The sequence below is a fragment of the Coturnix japonica genome, chromosome 17 (assembly GCF_001577835.2).
Source record: "Coturnix japonica isolate 7356 chromosome 17, Coturnix japonica 2.1, whole genome shotgun sequence".
Taxonomy (NCBI): Eukaryota; Metazoa; Chordata; class Aves; order Galliformes; family Phasianidae; genus Coturnix; species Coturnix japonica.
Genome location: NC_029532.1, coordinates 1673800 through 1693753, shown reverse-complemented (window position 1 = coordinate 1693753; position 19954 = coordinate 1673800). Strand labels below are relative to the sequence as shown.

Genomic DNA, 19954 nt, shown 5'->3' with positions numbered 1-19954 from the left:
AGGATCTCCTTAATGAGCAGGATACAAATAGGCAACAGAGGGGAACCAGTGACTCTTCCTTTGGGTGATTCCCCTGGGCTTCCTTACAGACTTTGCAACCTCCTGCCATTGTGAGACAGCCAGAGCTTGCTCATATTTACTTTTCCCAAGCACGTATTGCCCAGCACAGAAGGGGGTAAAAGTACATGTAAGAGCAAAACAAAATGAAAGCATTATACTCAGCAGAGCTTGCCTGTTTCAGTAGTGCTATAAGTGGCTTGGCTTCAGTAGTGATGTGTGTGGCACAGGGCACTTGCCTTGGGCTGCATCCTGCTGCAGTCTGGGAGCACTGTGCTTTGAGGGTCTGGTAGCAGATTGCCCATTGAAAACAGACAAATGTGGAAAGGCAAAAGAAGCTGTAGAGGAACAAACAAGAAAACAGACATGATGGGTGTCCTGCCCAAACGCGCAGTGTGCTCTCCCTTTATAAACTTAATGAAAACAGCTGAAGATTCCCTGCTGAGGTTTTCCCTTCTATTTCTGGGTCATACTCAGCATCCGGCTTTTCAGAATTATCCCTTCTGGGGACTTTCAATTGTCAGAATTTTCTGAGCCTTCCTGGAGCATATCAAGGATGTCTGCGGAGAGGAAGAAACCCCAAGGCAGCTATCACTGCTTTGCATTTTGGCTCCAGCTCCCAAATTACACGCCAGCTTTCATAAACTTAAGCTGAAAGGGAAACTGGAAGGACTAAAACAAAACACAACCTTTTCCTCTGGATACAGCTTTTCCTCTAGTTTCAGCTGCTCCTAAAACTGGAAGCTGACTTCTCCAAATGCCCTGGGGTGCTTGGAAATGTTCTTTTGGGACCTCTTTCGTGCTCAGACCTCAAAGATGCATGGCTGCAAAAGGAAATAGCTAAAGCTTTTAACCTCCCTTTATTTCTTTTTGTTTCTTTTTTCCCTTCTCCTTTTCCTCTTATCATTTTTGAGTTGCTGTCATTTAATTTCTTCCCTTTTAAGACCTATTTTGCTTGTAGCAAGCTTTTACTTAAACCCTTCTCTCCAAGGGCAGCTTGGAGTGCTGTCAGCATGAGCAGATTGAAGCAGATCATTTCAGAGCAGGACGGGGTACGGGGCTGTCCCCTTCTGACCAGTGTTGTTTCCCTCCTCAGGAGCACTCCCCGGAGTTGGTGAGCTAATCGTTTCCGACATTACTCCTGAAAGCTTCAACCTTTCTTGGACGACCACCAGTGGGGACTTTGACGCCTTTACTATTGAAATTATTGATTCTAACAGGTTGCTGGAGCCCATGGAGTTCAACATCTCAGGCGATTCAAGAACAGCTCATATCTCAGGGCTTTCCCCCAGCACTGATTTTATTGTCTACCTCTATGGGATCTCTCATGGTTTCCGCACACAGGCAATAAGTGCTGCGGCTACAACAGGTATATAAAAGCTACCTCAGTGCTAACTCTCCTTTCTTCTAACTCTTCCTTGCAGGTTGTGCCCATTTCCCTGCCCTCAGATACCCCATCAGTCTGCCCACTGCCAAATTCTCTACCTCACTGTTTGACACCTTCTAAAGAAGACCTGCCGCAGACATTTTGAGCTGTGAATGTTAAGCCAGCGTCCCATCCAGCAAAGTCAGTCAATCACAGTGTGATGTAATTTCATTCACATAATGGTGTGTTAGCTCTTGTTCAAACATTAGGGTAGGGATAATCTCTGAGTTCGATGAGAAGCAAAACAGATTTCCCAAGAAGCAAGTGGGAGATGATTCAGTGCTGTGCTGTGCAGCATTGAGGACACACTCCTTTCAGATAAGCCAATTTATAGATACAGTTTTTATCCTGATTCTCTAAATGGGTTTCAGGTAAATTTCAGTCTGTCAGCAGGTTCCTACAGGGCCAATACATTGCTTGAATTCGGCTTTCAGAGTTCAGTTTTGATTTGATGTTAGTAAATGAAATAGGTAGGCATTTAGCTGTTGGCACATTGCATGTCCTGAGTTTTTACCATTGATAGTGTGTCCAGAAAAGGCTCTTAAAAAGAGGGAAGTGTCAAATATGCTGTAGCCAATCACAGTGTGGAAGTGGAACAAGAGAGGGCTATAGAAGCAGAAGGTGCTTCTCACAGCAGACAGATAATAGACCACGTTGTGATCATTTAACATCTCTGCCAATTGTCACCTGCTGACATGAGCTCAAGAAAAGTTGTCATAGCAATTTGTCATAGCAGGAGATTAAGGTGGTCAGTGATGTCAAGTTTAATATCAATTATCAGTGGTCAAGATAGTACCGAGTTGTATTTTCTAGCATCAGTAGATTGTGAATCTCTTCACTGAATCATGGCAAAGTGACCACTGGGGTCATGGTATGGAAAATGTCAAGAAGTATATGGCTAGATGGTCTTTGTGATCTGTGGCTCATGTAAATTCAAACTTATTTCATTGCTTTGGGTTTTAATAATTGCAACACATTTCCATTTGTTTTTCTTCCCATAGTAGAGGAACCTCTCCTTAGCAAACTCACTGTATCAAATGCTACCTCAGACGCCATGTTGCTCATGTGGGAAGCACAGGACAATGTCTTTGACCATTTTATTCTAGAAGTCAGAAACTCTGACTCCCCTTTGGACTCCCTGGTGCAAATAGTGCCAGGGGCCTCCCGGGACTATGTAGTCACCAACCTCAAAGCTGCCACTAATTACACTGTCCAGCTCCATGGTGTAGTTGATGGGCAAGGTGGTCAGACCTTGACAGCACTGGCAACTACAGGTATTTCGTTGTTTCACCTTCTAGGTTTGCCTTTTTCTCTTCTTTCTTTTCTGTCCACCAAACCACTCTGAAACATGGCTCCAACTCATCATCTTTATACTTTGATAAAGAATAGGAAGATCACTGTATGGGGAGGCTGAAATGATCTGACCTTGTGAGTGCTTGGAAAGAGAGATATCTGAGATGATGGAAAAGGCTGGAAAAGTGCCCCCAGCATTAAGGGAGTCTGTTGTAAACCATGATTGGTTTCATTATATATACACTTATCAGCAAGTACTGTGTATATATAGCTGACATGCTCCAGATGGTTGATGTTTTTCACAGCATATCTTTGCACTTGATCTGAGTGATGTGCCTGTTCATCCCATCCTCACTTCCTTCCTTGTGGGTGGGAGGGCTTCGTAGCTTTGTCAGCCAGGGAGGCACCTGCATGTCATTTTGGTTCTTTGTTCTTAAAACCAAATGTCTTCCAAGACATTTGCATCTCTTGTGGGGGTTTCGTGCAGCATGCTCAATGACCAGCCAAAATTGCATGGAGTGGTCTAGCCACCTTCTGCTGGTTCTGGCATTCTTCTTTGCCCAGCATTTATAAGCATTCCCAGCAGAAAACTGGGCTTAAGTAGGAAGCCCACCCTTTCTTGATGGTCAGCCCACCACGCTGCCACTTGCGTTGCTGTCTTTCAGTCCTTGAGACCTGTCTGGTTTCAATGTTTGTCAGAACTTTTCCTGTGGTGATGGTGATTCCAAGAGCTCACTGAGACCCTCCTGAAGAGAGAATTCCAACTGGTTTTGCATGTAGTACTCTATGGAGTCTGGGTGTTGTGTTATGAGCCTGCCTGACTGGATGCAAATGGCATGAGAAGGAATGCAGCCATGTTCAGAAACCAGACTGGAAAGGATCAGTTTTGTCACCTCTGAGCTGCATGAGGGGCTGATGGCTCCATGCTCGTTCTCACTGGGTTCTCCACCCAAACCTGTCTGCATTGTGGATATTTTCTCATCTCCTCCCATCTTCAGAAGTGCTATGCTTACATGGTGACATCTTCACTGTCAGCCATGAGGGCACTGACTGGCAGCATGACAGTGGCATGTGTCCTTAATCGGGGCCACTTGCATTCACCTCTTCCAAGACTTTTCCATGGAGGGAGGTGGACTATTAGTTAAAAGCAATTGGGGACAGCTGGTAAAAATTGGAACATCTTGCAGCAGTTCTTGTTTTAGTTGACAAAAGGATTTCATTCTTTCACTCTTTCTGGTCAGTGTGATAATCCTTCTTGCTTTTCTCCCAGCATGTATCACTTGTACAGATATTCCCTGGTATCACACTGGCTGCGTTTCTTGGTTTATATTCAATTGGCAAAAGAAAAAGAGAAATTCAGCCCTGAGAGCAGACAGGATTCCCAGGCCACCTGACTGCAGGGTTGTGTTTGTGGTCTTTCTGGGCTGGAAAATTGTTAATGATTTTACATTAAATGGAAGAGATTAATATAGGAATGGTCCCTCTTCTGTAGTATGAAGGCCAAGTTTCTGAACAGTCAGAAAGAGGGAGAGCAAAGCAGTGCTTGGTTGTTTTAGTCCAGTCTATTAATGTTCTTCGATTGTGTCTAATCAGGGGACAAGGAACACCTTAGCCACTGAGTCCAGAGAGGTTTTGGCCTGAGATTAGTGCTGAGGTGATCACTGCTAAGACTAAAACCCCAATAAACATCTGGGTCCAAAAATATGAGTATCAACAAAGCCAGGCAACAGGAATACTAAGCAGAAGCTGAAGTCAGTATTCAAGGATATCTGATTTGATCCTGATTTCTGCCTGAATCCTACTTCAGAATTGCTGTGAGTCTGGATATTCCTGTTGAATTTCCAGTGCTGAGTTAATGCAGTTCCTGTGGTTGCACCATGGAGCTGTTTGCTCTTGGTGCTTTTGTAAATCAAACCAACATTTCAATAAGAAAATTCTGAGCATTTAAGAAAACTGAATGGAAAAAAAATAATAATTAAAAATCAGCACTAATTTCACCGGCTTCTTCCCAAACCTTACAAAAGAGTTGTTACAATGCTCCTCCTTTCCTCAACTGCAAAACAAGGCTAAACCCTTCAGCTTTAGCTTTAAGTCTCTCTAACCCCACTACAGCTAATTCTTCCCCCCACCCCGAAGTAATGCTCTCTCTTCACCTGTGTTCCTCTCTCCTTCAGAGGCTGAGCCACAGCTGGGCACGCTCACACTCACAAATGTCACCCCCGACAGCTTCAACCTCTCGTGGACCACAAGAGATGGGCCTTTTGCCAAGTTTGTCATACATGTTAGAGATTCCTATGCAGCACATGAACCCCAGGAGCTTACGGTGTCGGGAGGTGCTCGCAGTGCTCACATCTCAGGCCTGCTAGATTACACTGGCTATGACATTAACATTAAGGGCACCACCGATGCAGGTGTTCACACAGAGCCCCTCACTGCTTTTGTCATGACAGGTACCTGCCAAAAGGTTTGGAGTACGTTTATCAGTTGATAATATATATATATTCCCGCATGGATAGAAGTGTGGACTACAGCATTGAGTATCTGTCCAGCACTAATGCTTTCATTTGAAGCTCAGTTCAAGCATGGGTTGCAGCTGGCATGTTGACCTTAAAAAAATTTTAGGAGGAGTAATAATTTAAAGTTCTTCAAGAGATCTCTGGAGTCTTTCTCTCACGTGTAATGATCTTTTCTAACTCCTGATGATTAAGGGAGAAATTTGCCAGTGCTTCCACCTATACATCCCTTATACATCTCTATGCCTTTACATCTATACGTTCCTGGAGGTTTTCAAGGCCAGGCTGGATGTGGCTCTGGGCAGCCTGTTCTGGTGCTTGGTGACCCTGCACATGGCAGGGGGGGTTCGATACTAAGATGATCATTGTGGTCCTTTACAACCCAGGCCGTTCTATGAAATCCTCTATGAACTCATCTGTGTATGAATCATTTGGCCAGATTTTAGCTAGAATGTAAAAGACACAACAAAAAAAAAGACCCCTCACTGGAATTTCTTTAAGCCATCAACATGCTACATTAACAGCTGCATGTGAAGCTCTTTGAACAGGCTATTGCTCTGTTCTGTGATCATTAGCCCCTGCCCTTAGCCGGTGCAAATTCTTGCTTCTCTCCTGTTGCCCACAAAAGCAATTTAGCAAGTGTTTAGGCCTTGCACTGGCTGTGACCTGGCTGATGGATGTGCTGCTTCTCACAGTCCTGCTGGCATCACTGACCCTCCCCTGCTGAAAGAAAAGGCTGGAGATACTCATGTGAGATAGAGAGGAAGGAATGCGAGATATAGGAACTGTGAATGTCAAGGCTGAGACTTGTCCCTAAAGCAGCCACGGTGGAGGCAACTGAAAGGAAATGAAAGCTTTATGCATAATAGTTTTGAAACAGTTTTGGTTATAGCTGCCTTCTAGTGCATGTGCAACAAGAATAACGTGCTCACCCGTTGAGCTTTGAAGGAATTTCAAAGGAGCTTGTGAATTGAAGAATTGAACATTTAACTTTTGGAGGCTCCATTGAGAATCCTGCTCTTGTGATCTGGGCTGTACACTTTAATTAATTCCATATTTTTTGGGAAAAAAAGAAAAGTTGTGATTTATGTCTGGTGGAATCGATGACATTTTCTAATTTGCAATGTTTTTGTTTTTGTTTTTTTTTTTTCTTGCTTCTTTTTTGTGTGTGTGTGTGTGTTTTTGCACCTTCCCTTCTTTTAGAGGCCATGCCCCCACTGGAAAACCTAACTGTCTCTGATATTAACCCTTACGGGTTCACAGTGTCGTGGATGGCATCGGAGAATGCCTTTGACAGCTTTCTTGTAGTCGTGGTGGACTCTGGCAAGCTGCTGGACCCACAGGAGTTCCTCCTTACGGGAGCCCAGCGGCAACTGAAGCTTAAAGGCCTTATAACTGGCATTGGCTATGAGGTTATGCTTTATGGTTTTGCCAAGGGGCACCAAACAAAGCCCCTAAGCACTGTGGCTGTTACAGGTATTTTAATATGAACAAATTGTTCTCTTCCACTTTGTTTTCTTTCTTGCTTTTCTTCTCACACAGAAGTTGTTTTATGCGATCCATTTGCAAAACAGACCTTGGCTTTTGCATCCCTTTCTGCATCTTGGCTACACATAACTCCTCGTGGTTGATTGGTTCACCAATGAAATTCCATTCCTTTTAACTTGATGTTTCCTTTTTCTCTTTGTGAGGGATCCTGTAGAGACGCATGACGTGGGTTGAGGGGTGAAAGTTTCTGCTATGTTCAAGCAGGTACTTCTAACTGGAGTCTTTCAAGAGTAATAGCTGCATGCAGGAGCTCGTCTTGTTAACAGCTGCTGGGCACCTCAGCATTCTCCAACTTGCCAACCATCGGGATCTTCAGGAGGAAATCATCCTGGTTTCCCTGCCTTTGGCCTCGTTTCTTTCACTCTGTGTGTTCCACACACAGAACACAGTGTGGTCACTGCCAACCGTAACGTTGGCATCTCTCTCCACAAAACCTTAGCTCGTGTTCTCAGCCTCATCATAACTGCTGTCTTCCAGCAGCATTTGAATAATTTTCTTGAAGAGTCATTGCAGACTGATTCTCTAGCCCTGTAACCCTCAAGTCTCATCTCCACATTGCTGACGATACAGCAGTAAAGCTGGGGGTTACCTGACTGCAGGTTCATGAGAAAATAAATAGGAACGTCTTCCTCCGGAAGATAGAAGTGCATTGGAGATGCTGTAAGACAGTAACTGCTCCAACAGCATTTCTGTTGGTAGAGATGCCTGACCATACTGAGCTGAGGGTGTTTTGTGGTTGTTTAATAACTTACAGCTCCTGGGATCCTCTTGAGTGGGTTTGTTCACCAAGGACAGCAGGTCTTGCACATTGCATTTCAATGTATGAATTTTCATGATTCCCTGTTGCTGCTTCAGCATTTGTTTAACATCAAAGTGAAAGGTTCTTCTGATCTAAAGCATCACAGAGGCCAGAAGTGCATGGAATAAGGGTTTTGCATGAAGGAAAAGATTCTTTCAGGCAGCTTCTACGCTATCTTCATAACAGAGACCTGACCGTGTTACAGGCATGCCTGCAGATCTATAACAAGAGCTTGTTTTTATCATATATAAAGGTTTCACGTGCAATGGGTAACTCAGTGAAAAGTAAGGGACCAGCACACTTCCAACTTACTATCAGCATGTGTAATTTTGCATGGCAGAGGCAAATGATGTATTTCCATGTAATGGACTTATGATAGAGTGAAAAGTTTGAATGAGCCCACATGCACCCTCCTATATATTCTTCAGTATGTGTAAAATGCTAATGTTCTTTTGTTGGTTTTTTTTCTTTTCAATAGCCAGCAGATTGTTTCCCTTTCTTTGAACTGTGGTTGGATGCTTGCAGTGTGCTATAGCCAGACCTCGGGAAGGTCACTAATGAACTGATTCAAACAATCACTTTTTTTCCCCCCTACTGCTATCTTTTCCTTTTTTAGAGGCAGAACCCGAGGTCGACAACCTTCTGGTTTCAGATGCTACCCCAGACGGCTTCCGTCTGTCCTGGACTGCAGATGATGGGGTTTTCGACAGTTTTGTTCTAAAAATCAGGGATACCAAAAGGAAATCTGATCCACTGGAACTCATAGTACCAGGCCATGAGCGCACCCACGATATAACAGGGCTGAAAGAGGGCACTGAGTATGAAATTGAGCTCTATGGAGTTAGCAGTGGACGGCGCTCCCAACCCATAAATTCAGTAGCAACCACAGGTATTGTCTTTGCAGTAGGAAAAACATGTTCATGCCTAACCCTGTTAACATTTCTCCTTTTCCTAGGTGGTCTGAGCGGTTACTGGGACCTTCAAACTGCCTCCTGCATGCCACCTACCCAAGTTTTGATTGTTCATATTGTTTTTGCATGAAAATATGCAGATTCTGGTAAACCACTGATTGTTATCATCTTCCTCATGACTACGTTCTAATTTGGCCCTTTCAGGGAGATTTAGCACACGTCACCTCATGGTGCCAATAGCCCCAAAGATGTTTTTCGGCTGTAAACAGCACATGGATAATTGATAATAGAGTTGGAGCCACAAAAATCCAGCTAAATAACTCAAACTGTGTGTTACACTGCATCAGATAGCTGGGGCCACCAAGGAGTCTAACTAGTTCCTTATTTAGAAGTTGGCTATTTGGAGAAACAAGTGAATATTTATAACAAATATTGATGTAATGGCAAAGTAACATTTGCTACCTCTGCAGTGGGTGGCTCAGACAGGTTTATGTGCAGCCTTGCTTTATTCTAGCCTGTGTACAATGTATGAGTGAGCAAGAAATAAGTGTCAGAATGCCTTCAGCTTTAGTAAAGGAAGCAGAAAAATCCAGCTAGGAACAAAGACTGACAGCAGACAGACCAGCAAACCTAACCCAAACATCACCATGGAAATGAGGTCATGAAAATGAAAGCTGAAAGGATTGAAAATCCCACTCTGTATTTATCACTCACACTTCTCCCTTCTTCCCTACATGGGCACATGCCCTTGTGTAAACATATGCAGTCATCACGGATCAGTTCTGCTACTGGAGGAAATCAGTGCAGTTGAAGACATCTGCTTTAAGCAGCACTAAGCAGCCATCTCCCAAGGTCTGACCTCATATCTCTGTATGCAAAGCCATCCACACACTGGAAGGAAGGAGAGGGAGGAAAGACCTTGCATGTTCACCATTGGGTGCACTGTCCTCCTCTGTGGTTTCTTTCCTTGCTTTCACCAGTTCTACTGTGATAGAAGACATTAACCATACAACACTGCAGAGCGAGGCAGCATTGCACAGAGCTGCAGTGCCTGATTGAGTTGGCATGAGGGAGTTTGGGCACTGATGCTCTCAGAGGAAGTCAGTGTCTCTTGGAGATATAATATCTGTGGAGATGCAATTCAGCCCTCAGCAGGGGACTGACTGGTGGTTGTGTGCCAGTTAATATCCTTGGTAGGAAGTGTGGGACTCATGCTGCTAATTTCCTCTTCTTTAAATGGTGTTTTGCCACATTCTGATGGGATTTTTCATCTGAGAGGATCCCAAAATGCTCTTTATACATGACAAATGCTATTTCATTTCGCTGTTCTCACAGGAACCACTCTATTACCTCTCTGATACTCATTCAAGGACTAGTGTTTGCCAGGAGGGTCCCACTTGCTTTGTTTGCTATGTTTGCTCCTAGGAAAGCAGATGCAGTTGGGGTAATAGGGATGTGGGACTCTTATGAAGTTAAGGCTTTTCTTGCTGTTATTTGCTATGCAGCAATTTACCTGGTACAGCAGATGTGCATGAAGTGTGAACGCATGGAAGTGTGTACAGCAGAATTCAAATGGCATGGTTGGGTGCTTATTTTCTTGATAAGGCTGATGCATCCATGTGTATGAAACCCCTGAATGCTGTATGGCTGTGGTCTATGGAATTATCCTTCATCATTTAGATTGAGTAGCCGGTTTAGGAGTCGTGTGGCTTTGCTAACCCTACCTTGCTTTCTTCCTTCTCTTGCTCCTTCTTTCTCTGGCTTTTCCATGTGATCAAAACCTCCCCCCAAGCCCAAAATGTTTTGTGAGAAATTATTTACGTTTCTCTTGAGGGCTCGGCTGTTTTTCTTTCCTTGACTTTCAGTTGATTTAGTGCATTGCTGCTGGAGCTTTGGGGACACATGGAACAAACAGCCCTCTTTGACTTCTTTCCCTCAGACACGTCCTTTCCAATCTGTTCCAAGCACAGTCACTTTTTTTCCCCCCTTCTTTTGCCACCTTCCCCTTGCCCACAGCTTGTTTCCACCACTCTTAATGTGGTTTATGTTTGGGATCTGTCGCCTTTGTGTTAATGCCTCACTATGTGTGGGCTGTTTGTTTCTTTTCACATTTCAGCATTGTTTTGGTTACAGTCAAAAAAGCAAATTGGAAGTGAGATGCTGAGTGTAAACTTAGAAGTGGCAGATTCCTTTACCACGTCCTTCCAGCAGCCCTATCAATCATGTTTTGCAGTAGCTTACTTAAGCTTTAAAGTGGAGTGTTCCAGATTACTATCAGTCCATTGCTACACATTGGTTTGCATCTTCAGATTGGGTCATTTTGGTAACACTCATTAGACTTTGTTTGCAAGGCTAAACAAGAAGATCGTGCCTATGAGTCTGTACCAGCTTAGTGATCTGATTTATACAGGCAAAGGTCATGCTCAGGTTTGTTACAGGCAAGCAGTGCTTGAGAAGATGATTCCTATGGGGGGAAATGAGGCCACATCTTTTCTAGGCATCCTATGGTAGAAGCTTCATGCTCAAGGAGAGGCATCTCTGCATTGCTAAGGGTTGCTGTGTGTCACAAATAGGGCTCCAAAACAGTAAGACTAAAAATCATCCAAGTGAAACCAGGTTAGAAAAACTGATAAGTACAATGGTAATAAAATAACAGTTCTCTAAGTGTTGCTCCATACACTGAAATCTCTGTTATTTTGTGGACACATCTGTGGTATTTTTAAGTTAGAAGCTACTGTGATGTTACTGAAAACAGAAAATTAAGGCCAAGTGGATTATTGCTCTGTGTGTGTGATAAAACCATTAACTGGTACTGCCCGAATCCATGTTGTTATGTAGAGTATTGATAGCATCGGCTCCTGGCATACAGGAGTAATTCAAGTCACAGCACCAAGGACTGATGAACAAATTAATGACCTTTTCTCTCTCTGTGATGTTTCTCTTCTCTTCTCCACTGACAGTTGTGGGGTCTCCCAAGGGAATCTCTTTCTCGGACATCACAGAAAACTCTGCTACAGTCAGCTGGACTCCCCCCCGCAGCCGCGTGGAGAGCTACAGGGTCTCCTACGTCCCCGTCACAGGCGGTGAGTGTGGGGACATGCAGGGAGATGGGAAAGGGGAGAGTGAAAAGTGTGTCTGAGGGGTGACCCTCAGAACAACAACTGTAAGCCATGGTTGCCAGAAGTAGAAACCACTGTCTTAGAGTCAGGTGTTGTGGCCACAGTCTGCTTTTCTGTTAGTGGTTGTAATAAACAGGAGAAGAATTCAACTCCTGTACATGTGCATTCACATTGATCACAATGTGTTTAACCTGAAACACACTTATTTCAAGCACTGATGGAAAACTGCCATTAATCCATTGATGTTTGCATTTGTCCTAGGCACTCCCAATGTTGTTACAGTTGATGGAAGCAAGACAAGGACAAAGCTGGTGAAGTTAGTCCCAGGTGTAGACTACAATGTTAATATCATCTCCGTGAAAGGCTTCGAGGAAAGTGAACCCATTTCTGGAATACTGAAAACAGGTAATATATAAATAGCAGGTTTTCATATGTGTTGTCTGCATCACAGAACAGACTCAGGAATGAAGGACTTTGAGCTTGTCCCCTCTTCCTTTGTGAGTTTGTGCTTCAGGTGAGAGCAGAGCTTGCAGGTTGGATCAGGTTCCCACTCTGCCAAGAGCAGAGCTGACTTGCACTTCATGTGTTTATAGTCCTAATACATGGAAATGAAAGGAAGCTTAATTAATACCATTATACTGGTGTGGTAGCAAAGAACCAGCTCACTGGGCAGTTCAGCCCACTTTCTGTTGTGTTCTCCACATCTCCCAAGTTCCAGACTGTGTCCTAAGCACAAAAGCATCTTCTCTCATTCTTCTTTTTTTTTTCTTCCCTACAGTATACCTTTAAATATCCCCATGGGAAATATTTTTGCCACCATAAAGTCTCATTTGTTCATTATCTTTGGAGTCTGACAAGTGTTCAGAGAACCGTGGCAAGGACAAGATGATGTATATTGGATAATAAAGTGCAATTTATAGCCTGTTCCAACTGTACTGGGGGCAGTCATCTCTCCCAGCATAGGAAGAGCATAAAAGGAGATGCAAAGCAGAGTCCCACAAGGACGTAAGGCATGATGTTTGGATGGTTAGCTGGCTGTTGGATTGGTTTATTTTTATAAGTGCAGGGTGAGCTGCTGGAAGGTCACAGTGGCTATCAATTGCCGTCACATTAGTTATTTTTCCCAAGCTCTGTCTCCTGAGTTCGCTCCAAGAAGCAGTCCAGACTTGAGGGTGTTGAGAGAAACGTGTCAGCTCTGACAGAGCTGATAAGATTGATGTTATCAGGACTGATCTGAGAATGCAGTTAGTTACGTCTGTTCCCAGTGTTTAATCTTTCCACGCCTTGACCTCCCGTCTCCAGTGGACACATCTCATGTCTCTTTATAGGCACTGCTGTTTTTTCTGCAGAGCTCCACTATTCCAAAGGGAGCCATAAAGCTGCTTCATCGAGCAGTAATGTTTGCACATTTTACATTGCATGGTTGCAACAGAGAGTTACACAAAGCTGATAGTAATTGTCAAATTCCTTCATCATGTTATCGTTTCTTCCAGCTCTGGACAGCCCGTCAGGACTGGTAGTGATGAACATTACAGACTCGGAGGCTCTGGCAACCTGGCAGCCTGCAATTGCAGCTGTAGATAATTACGTTGTCTCCTACTCTTCTGAGGATGGTAAGAGTTAGTGGTGGGTTGGGGAGCTGTGATTTCAGGAGGACAGGCCCAGGAGGGAGCGGGTGGCTGTCACTTAATGGAGATGCCTTGCTGGAAGCATGTTTAAAACCAACAATGTAGTTCATGCTTTCCTAATTCAAGCACGGACAAAGATACTCTTGAACTCGTGAACTTCTTGAAAAGGTGCTATAACTCATAAGAACACTAGAGAGTGCTAACACTCCTAGAGAGGGCTCTGGTGTTAACCCAGGGTCACCTCGCGGAGCTCAGAGCTGAGCACACCGCAGCATGCCAGAACGACTGCCTCTCTTTTGTCTTACCTTCTTAGAGCCAGAAGTGACACAGATGGTATCAGGAAACACAGTGGAGTATGACCTGAACGGCCTTCGACCTGCAACAGAGTACACCCTGAGGGTCCATGCAGTGAAGGATGCACAGAAGAGCGAGACCCTCTCCACCCAGTTCACTACAGGTGCTGTGTCCCACCCTGCTGGCTGCCATCTCCTTGGTCCTACAAGGTTTACTTTCCTCTATGTCAGCCAGCATGTGCCCTTTTTGCAAGAAACTTGAATTTTGAAAGCACTCACACTATATTTTTAAGCCTAAAATTTAGGATTTTTTTTTTCTTTCTTTAATTTTCAATTTCTGCAGAGGGAAAGCGTGCTTTCCTAACCTGTATTCGTATCCTTCCTGTAACCTCTGTGCTAAACTGTACCAGTGTGTGATTGTAATTTCTCTGTTCTCTCCTTCAGGACTGGATGCTCCGAAAGATTTAAGTGCTACCGAGGTTCAGTCAGAAACAGCTGTGATAACATGGAGGCCTCCACGTGCTCCTGTCACTGAATACCTCCTGATCTACGAGTCCATTGATGGCAAAGTCAAGGTAGAGCACTTGTATCCAAACCTGAGGGGCTGTACCTCAAAACTGGGCCATAAAGATGCTCCAGAAAAGGCTCTGATTTTCAGGGAAGCAGGTTGCCTGAGCATGCTGAACATCAGTGCTTTATAGTTACACACACACAAAAAAAAGCCTTCTGAGGTCTGGAGAATGATATTTCCAGATTCACCCTAAAGGATGATCCTGCTCAGTTGTTTTGTGAGCTGCACAGAGTCACCTCTGCAGTGTGTATGTTCAAGTCATGTAAACTTTAGTGCTGACCTGCTTTTAAACCACACACATTACAGACTATGGCATGAAACATTCACTTCCATACAACTTTCCTGAAGAAAGTGAGCAGGACAAAAACCTTTGAGGAATACCAGTTTTGCATGAAATAACATAAATGGTTAAAGATACAACTATAATCACCACAAAAAGAAACTGAACTATGTTGCAGTTCTACTTAGTATGATATTCTCTCTGAGATTTCCTTGTGTCGTTTACTATCCCCATAGGAACTCGTCCTAAAACCTGAGATGACCTCCTACACCCTGACAGATCTCAGCCCATCCACTCAGTATACAGTGAAACTCCAGGCACTGAGCAGATCTATGAGGAGCAAAACAATCCAGACCATTTTCACCACAAGTAAGAACCTTAGAGCCTGTAAGAAAGTGCAGAAGTCCCATTCTCCCAAAGCTGTAGTATCATTTGCTTCCCCCATACTGGAACAATGACTTTTATTCCTTTAAACCCAGCCACATTATCTCTGTAGTCTTCTTTCTGGTGAAACATTCTGCCTTTCACATGTAAAATCGTGATTGGGATGTCACATCTTAAAGCCCACACTTATTCCACAGTTTATTGTAGTTTTTTATGTGTGCGTGGTATCAATTACAAGCCAGTTTCCAGACTTAGCATGTGACTGCGCCGTTGATCACCAGGAGTCATTTGAGTTCAACAAGTTAATTATAATTGCTGATCTCTCAAGGTCCGTTTTCTATTTTCTTTTTTTTTTTGTGTGTGTGTGCAGCTGGTCTTCTTTATCCTTATCCTAAAGACTGCTCCCAAGCTCTCCTGAATGGAGAGGTAACCTCTGGGCTCTACACTATTTATCTGAATGGAGACAGGACCCAGCCTCTGCAAGTCTTCTGTGACATGGCTGAAGATGGAGGCGGATGGATTGTGAGTAAAGGGGGGGAGCTCATGGCACCCTGACATGTGTCTGCTTGTGCCAAGAACAAGGGTAGTAGGTCCCATCCTTGGTCTCCTTCAGCACTGTTACCAGATTATCAGTGATATCTCTTCACTTTATGGAGGGGAAGCTGAAATGACCATCCTAGATACCTTAAAAACAGACAATAAGGTGAAATGAAGGGAAACTGACTCAACTTAGGTGGGAATGAGAGTTCAAAGATGCAGAGAATAGAAACTGGAAAGCCACATTACCTGGGGGAGTCTGAGTATGCAATAGAAAAAACATAAGGAGTGTTCACCAAGCCTGGTGAACAGGTCTGAGTGATAGGGCCAGGGGAGCAGCAGTGCCAAGCTCTGCATTGGCAAAAGCTGCACTGCTAGCAGCCCTCCTGTCTAAGGCAGTTTGACTGTAATTCTTCTTGCATGCTGTGTCTGTAGGTGTTCCTGAGGCGCCAAAATGGAAAGGAAGATTTCTACAAGAACTGGAAGAATTACGTGGCTGGATTTGGAGATCCTAAGGATGAATTCTGGATAGGTAAGTGGCAAGAATTTATCTTATCCTAGAAAGCCCAAACAAGCAAACAAAGTGCAAAAGACAAGGAGCCATTCTGAAGCCTCTGCTCAATTGGCAAGAGTATTTAAAGGGGAACTTTTCCCAAGGTGCTCCATGCTGCTGTGATTTGAAGGGCTGAGATGGTCTCTAAAACTGCTTCATTTTGTGCTAATATTACCCCACAGCTTAAACAGCTGATCTTCCTGAGCGGTGTCATTGTCCTGGGGTATCTTGTCTAGGCCAGTTCGATGCCTTTTATAAGACAAACGGATCATTCTCCTATTTCCACAGGTCTGGAGAACCTCCACAAAATCAGCTCTCAGGGGCAGTATGAGCTTCGTGTGGATCTGCGAGACAGAGGCGAGACGGCCTACGCTGTGTACGACAGGTTCAGTGTTGGAGATGCCAAGACCAGGTACCGGCTGAGGGTTGATGGCTACAGCGGCACAGCAGGTGAGCTGAAATGTGGATTTCTTCTGTTCTGCAATTTCCCCTCAGCTGAGTCAAGCTTCCAGTGTGTGCACATTGCAGACGAGCATCACAGCGGGTCCCCCTCTCTGGATGTCAGGGCTTTGAAAATATGAACGTATCAGTAGCTTTTATGTTTCCGTTCTAAATCCTCCAGTCATTTAGGTGCCACTTTTTATGGCATGCCTGTGACAGAATATAAACAAGTATATTAAGCAGCCACATATCTCATTTGGTCAATACTCGGCTGTCATTTACGCAGCTAATAACATGGCACAGGCTCATCTCCTGAGTGGAATATGCAGCAGAGTTCTGCTATGACAATTATTTGTAATTTTGCTGAACAAAGTGGTTTGAGTTGCCTTCAGAAACAAGAATTGTGTGCTTTCTTCTGAAGTAAAATAAGTCAGCGCTGAAGAAGCTTAGAAACACAGCCAGAAGCACGGTACAGCCCAAATGTTTTGTGTAGGATCATCACTCCCATGTAATCCAAACCACATGAGCCACTGACTTTGCTTTCTCTCTTGTCCTTTCCATCCAGGTGACTCCATGACCTACCATAATGGAAGATCCTTCTCCACATTTGACAAGGACAATGATTCTGCTATCACCAACTGTGCTTTATCATACAAGGGTGCTTTCTGGTACAAGAATTGTCACCGAGTCAATCTGATGGGCAGATATGGTGACAACAACCACAGTCAGGTGAGTTTGGTGTCTGAAGGCTTCTGTAATGTGTCAGAAGGAGAGGAATTGCAGTTATCTATTTGGTGGTTCAGCTAGCCAGAAACCCATCAGCTAGTAGAAGTATTGATGTTTTTGTATGACTTTCTATGGACATCTCAAAAGTCTGAAGGGAACAACTGGAGTTTTCAAGTGTGAAACAAGATGTTCTTCCTGCTGTGAAGGCCAGGCAAAAAGAGACAGCTCTGGGAAATAGCTTATGACTTTGTTTGAACAGGCTGTGTTTGTTAGTGGACAGAGACCTGTGCTTCCCAAAGTCCCTTTGATTTGCTGTGGCTCTGTTACCGAGTTAGAGTGGTAATGCATTGGCACAGGCTGCCCAGGGAGGTGCAGCAGTCACCATCCATGGAGTTATTTCAGAACCATGGAGATGTGGCACTGAGGGTTGTGGTCTGTGGGCATGGTGGGGGGTGAGCTGAGGTTGGGTTTGGTGATCTGAGAGGTCTTTTCCAACCTTCATGATGCTGTGATTCTAAAAGCTGAAACAAACAATATAGGCTGACAACAGAGAAAGAAATGAAGTGGATGTGTGACTTCTCACGCTTCATCTTTGTCGTTGCAGGGTGTCAATTGGTTCCACTGGAAGGGCCACGAATACTCCATCCAGTTTGCAGAGATGAAGCTGAGACCCTCCAGCTTTCGAAATCTGGAAGGAAGAAGAAAGCGAGCATAAAGCCTTGGGGTGGTGAAAGGGCTACAGGCAGGGTGACGTGGGGAGGGAGAGAGTGTGGGGGGTATGGGGGGATCTCTGGCATCACTGGGGTGATGGGGGCGAGGAGCTGGTAGTCGTACCAAAGCACTGCAACCCTTGGCACAACAGCCCAAACAACGAGCCTTACGTGTCCCAGCAATTCCAGCAGAGCAGCTCCAGCTCTGCCCACTGCTGATGTCCTTCACGCCAAAGACAACGATCTCAAGGGTTGTGTGCTGTTTTCTTCCCATTTTTCTCTTCTCAGCCTTTGGGATGAAGTTTTTCCATGGTCTGATTATCTCTTGGGTGGCCCAGGGTAGGGGAGGGAGAACAGCTTTGTATATTGGTAGTTTGTTTTAGAACCAGCCATATTTTTTACACACAGAAATGTGTATGATTAATTATCATTATTATTATTATTATTAGATATAATGAAATCCTTTGGTTGTTGGAAAGCCTTTTTATATATATATATATATCAAGTACCACAGAGAAGAAGGGAGGGGGGTGAAGGGAAGGGAAAGCAGTACATTTTTAAACTTAAGCAAAAAAAAATTAATATTATTAATATAATGACAAAGTAATAATAATAATGATAATAATAAGCTAAATTTTTGTCATTTTTTTAAAGAGAACAATGCTTTTGGGAACACAGCAGGACAGTGTCTGATTGTACATTTCTTTTTTAAATAAAAGCACAATGACTTTTAAATACATTTCTACCTTCTTTTTGTGTGTGTTTGTACTTGTTGAGTTGGTTCATGTCCAGGGTATCTGTACATACATGGAAGTAAAAGGCTGAAAATGATCAGGCTGCTGAGCCCGTACTGAAAACTGTTCCTTTTCTTAGTGGTTGTCTGTAAGAATTCTGCTGGGTTTCTTGCAGTGAAAGGTCCTTAAGGATTTGATTTCTTTTAGCACACATTTCTCTTTCTTTTCCTGCCCAAAAGCCTTTACGTGTTTTTTCTCAGTGTTACTGACCAACTCCATCTAGGTGGTAATAACTAACAAAAGAAAACAAGGGAAGCACAGAGCTGTTGTTAGGTACCATTGGTGACTTTGAACACTTGTGTAAATAAAAGGGCTCTTTTTGTATGAATGAAACCTATGTGTAGTTCCTCTGTATCATGCTCTTCAGTTGAAGACAATAAAAGATCTTTTGTTTTAATCCAGTCTCTCTGCCTTGCTTCAAGGTTGTGCTCCTCAAACAGAACAAACGCTTTGGCCCTCTCCTTGCCCAGCTGCAAGGTAAGATCAGATATTGCTGTTCTCACACCATGAGAAAAGCACTTTCTCAAGAGGGAAAGAATTCTCAACAGGGAAGGAATCACTTCACCACTGGGTTCTTTCTTCCTAATTTCTTCCCATATGCACATATTAATGCAACCCTTCCATTTCAAAGCATCAGCTGAGCGTTAGCCCTTGGGAATGGCTGTGTTGCTGAGCCTTCTTGTCCACACTAGAGGTTGTGCACTCCATGCTGGGGTTACTGAATGAGAAATGCCCAGCTGGGGAAGCAGGAAAAGGCCCTCACAGAATTAATGAAGCATTGGGGACCTTCTTATCACATGGTTCCTATGCCAGAATCTCTTGGCTCCCTCCTCCCCCATCATAAGCACACGGCTGTGGTTGGCTGCCAGCAGATGGCACACAGAGCCTGTCTGTCCTTGTTTGTGCTGCTCTGTTTAGATGTGCTTGTAAATCCTGCAGCTGTCCAGGTCCAGACATTGCCATCCTTGACTGTCGTCTAGTGAATATTGTTTGTTTTGCACAGGAGACACGAATCTCCTTTGACCTTCCAGAGCACTGCAGAGGGTCTGACCTGCTGAACCATATTCAATTCATTCTCAGGAATTAACAGCTCCTCTTTGCTGTTTGTCAGAGCAAACAGCATCATGAAAGAGAGCAAGTCCAGTAATGAAGAAACACTCTCCGCTCTCAAGATGTTCTTTGTGTTATTAGGAAATTGCACTAAATTTATATAACTGAGACTTGAAAGCTTTTGCAGTCTGTTTGCAGGCGTTCAGAGGAAGACCTGACATTTACAAAGCGATTTCCTTCCTTCGAGCATTATCGCAAAGTTGAGTGTGCCTGGATGTGATGTCCTGGTGTTAGGCAGATCCCAACAGGATGGCTGGAAAC

General features: G+C 44.0%; 1 protein-coding gene across 8 annotated transcripts in view; it reads left to right on the top strand.

Moving 5' to 3' along the window:
- The window catches only part of TNC (tenascin C), a 53010-nt gene extending 34482 nt beyond the window's left edge, over positions 1 to 18528 (top strand). For 3 of the 8 annotated variants that reach the window (XM_015878775.2, XM_015878774.2, XM_032448076.1), the window contains 16 exons: positions 1154 to 1426; positions 2485 to 2757; positions 4951 to 5226; positions 6493 to 6765; positions 8253 to 8525; positions 11508 to 11630; positions 11928 to 12071; positions 13160 to 13279; positions 13608 to 13751; positions 14032 to 14162; positions 14675 to 14807; positions 15193 to 15344; positions 15795 to 15891; positions 16201 to 16362; positions 16919 to 17082; positions 17684 to 18528. In XM_015878775.2, coding sequence (XP_015734261.1) covers positions 1154 to 1426; positions 2485 to 2757; positions 4951 to 5226; positions 6493 to 6765; positions 8253 to 8525; positions 11508 to 11630; positions 11928 to 12071; positions 13160 to 13279; positions 13608 to 13751; positions 14032 to 14162; positions 14675 to 14807; positions 15193 to 15344; positions 15795 to 15891; positions 16201 to 16362; positions 16919 to 17082; positions 17684 to 17794 — 2849 coding nt within the window. In that variant the 3' untranslated portion in view covers positions 17795 to 18528. The remainder of the gene's footprint in view (positions 1 to 1153; positions 1427 to 2484; positions 2758 to 4950; positions 5227 to 6492; positions 6766 to 8252; positions 8526 to 11507; positions 11631 to 11927; positions 12072 to 13159; positions 13280 to 13607; positions 13752 to 14031; positions 14163 to 14674; positions 14808 to 15192; positions 15345 to 15794; positions 15892 to 16200; positions 16363 to 16918; positions 17083 to 17683) is intronic. The other 5 variants (XM_015878776.2, XM_015878777.2, XM_015878778.2 and 2 more) reach the window with 5 other exon arrangements.
- Positions 18529 to 19954: the final 1426 nt, after the last annotated feature.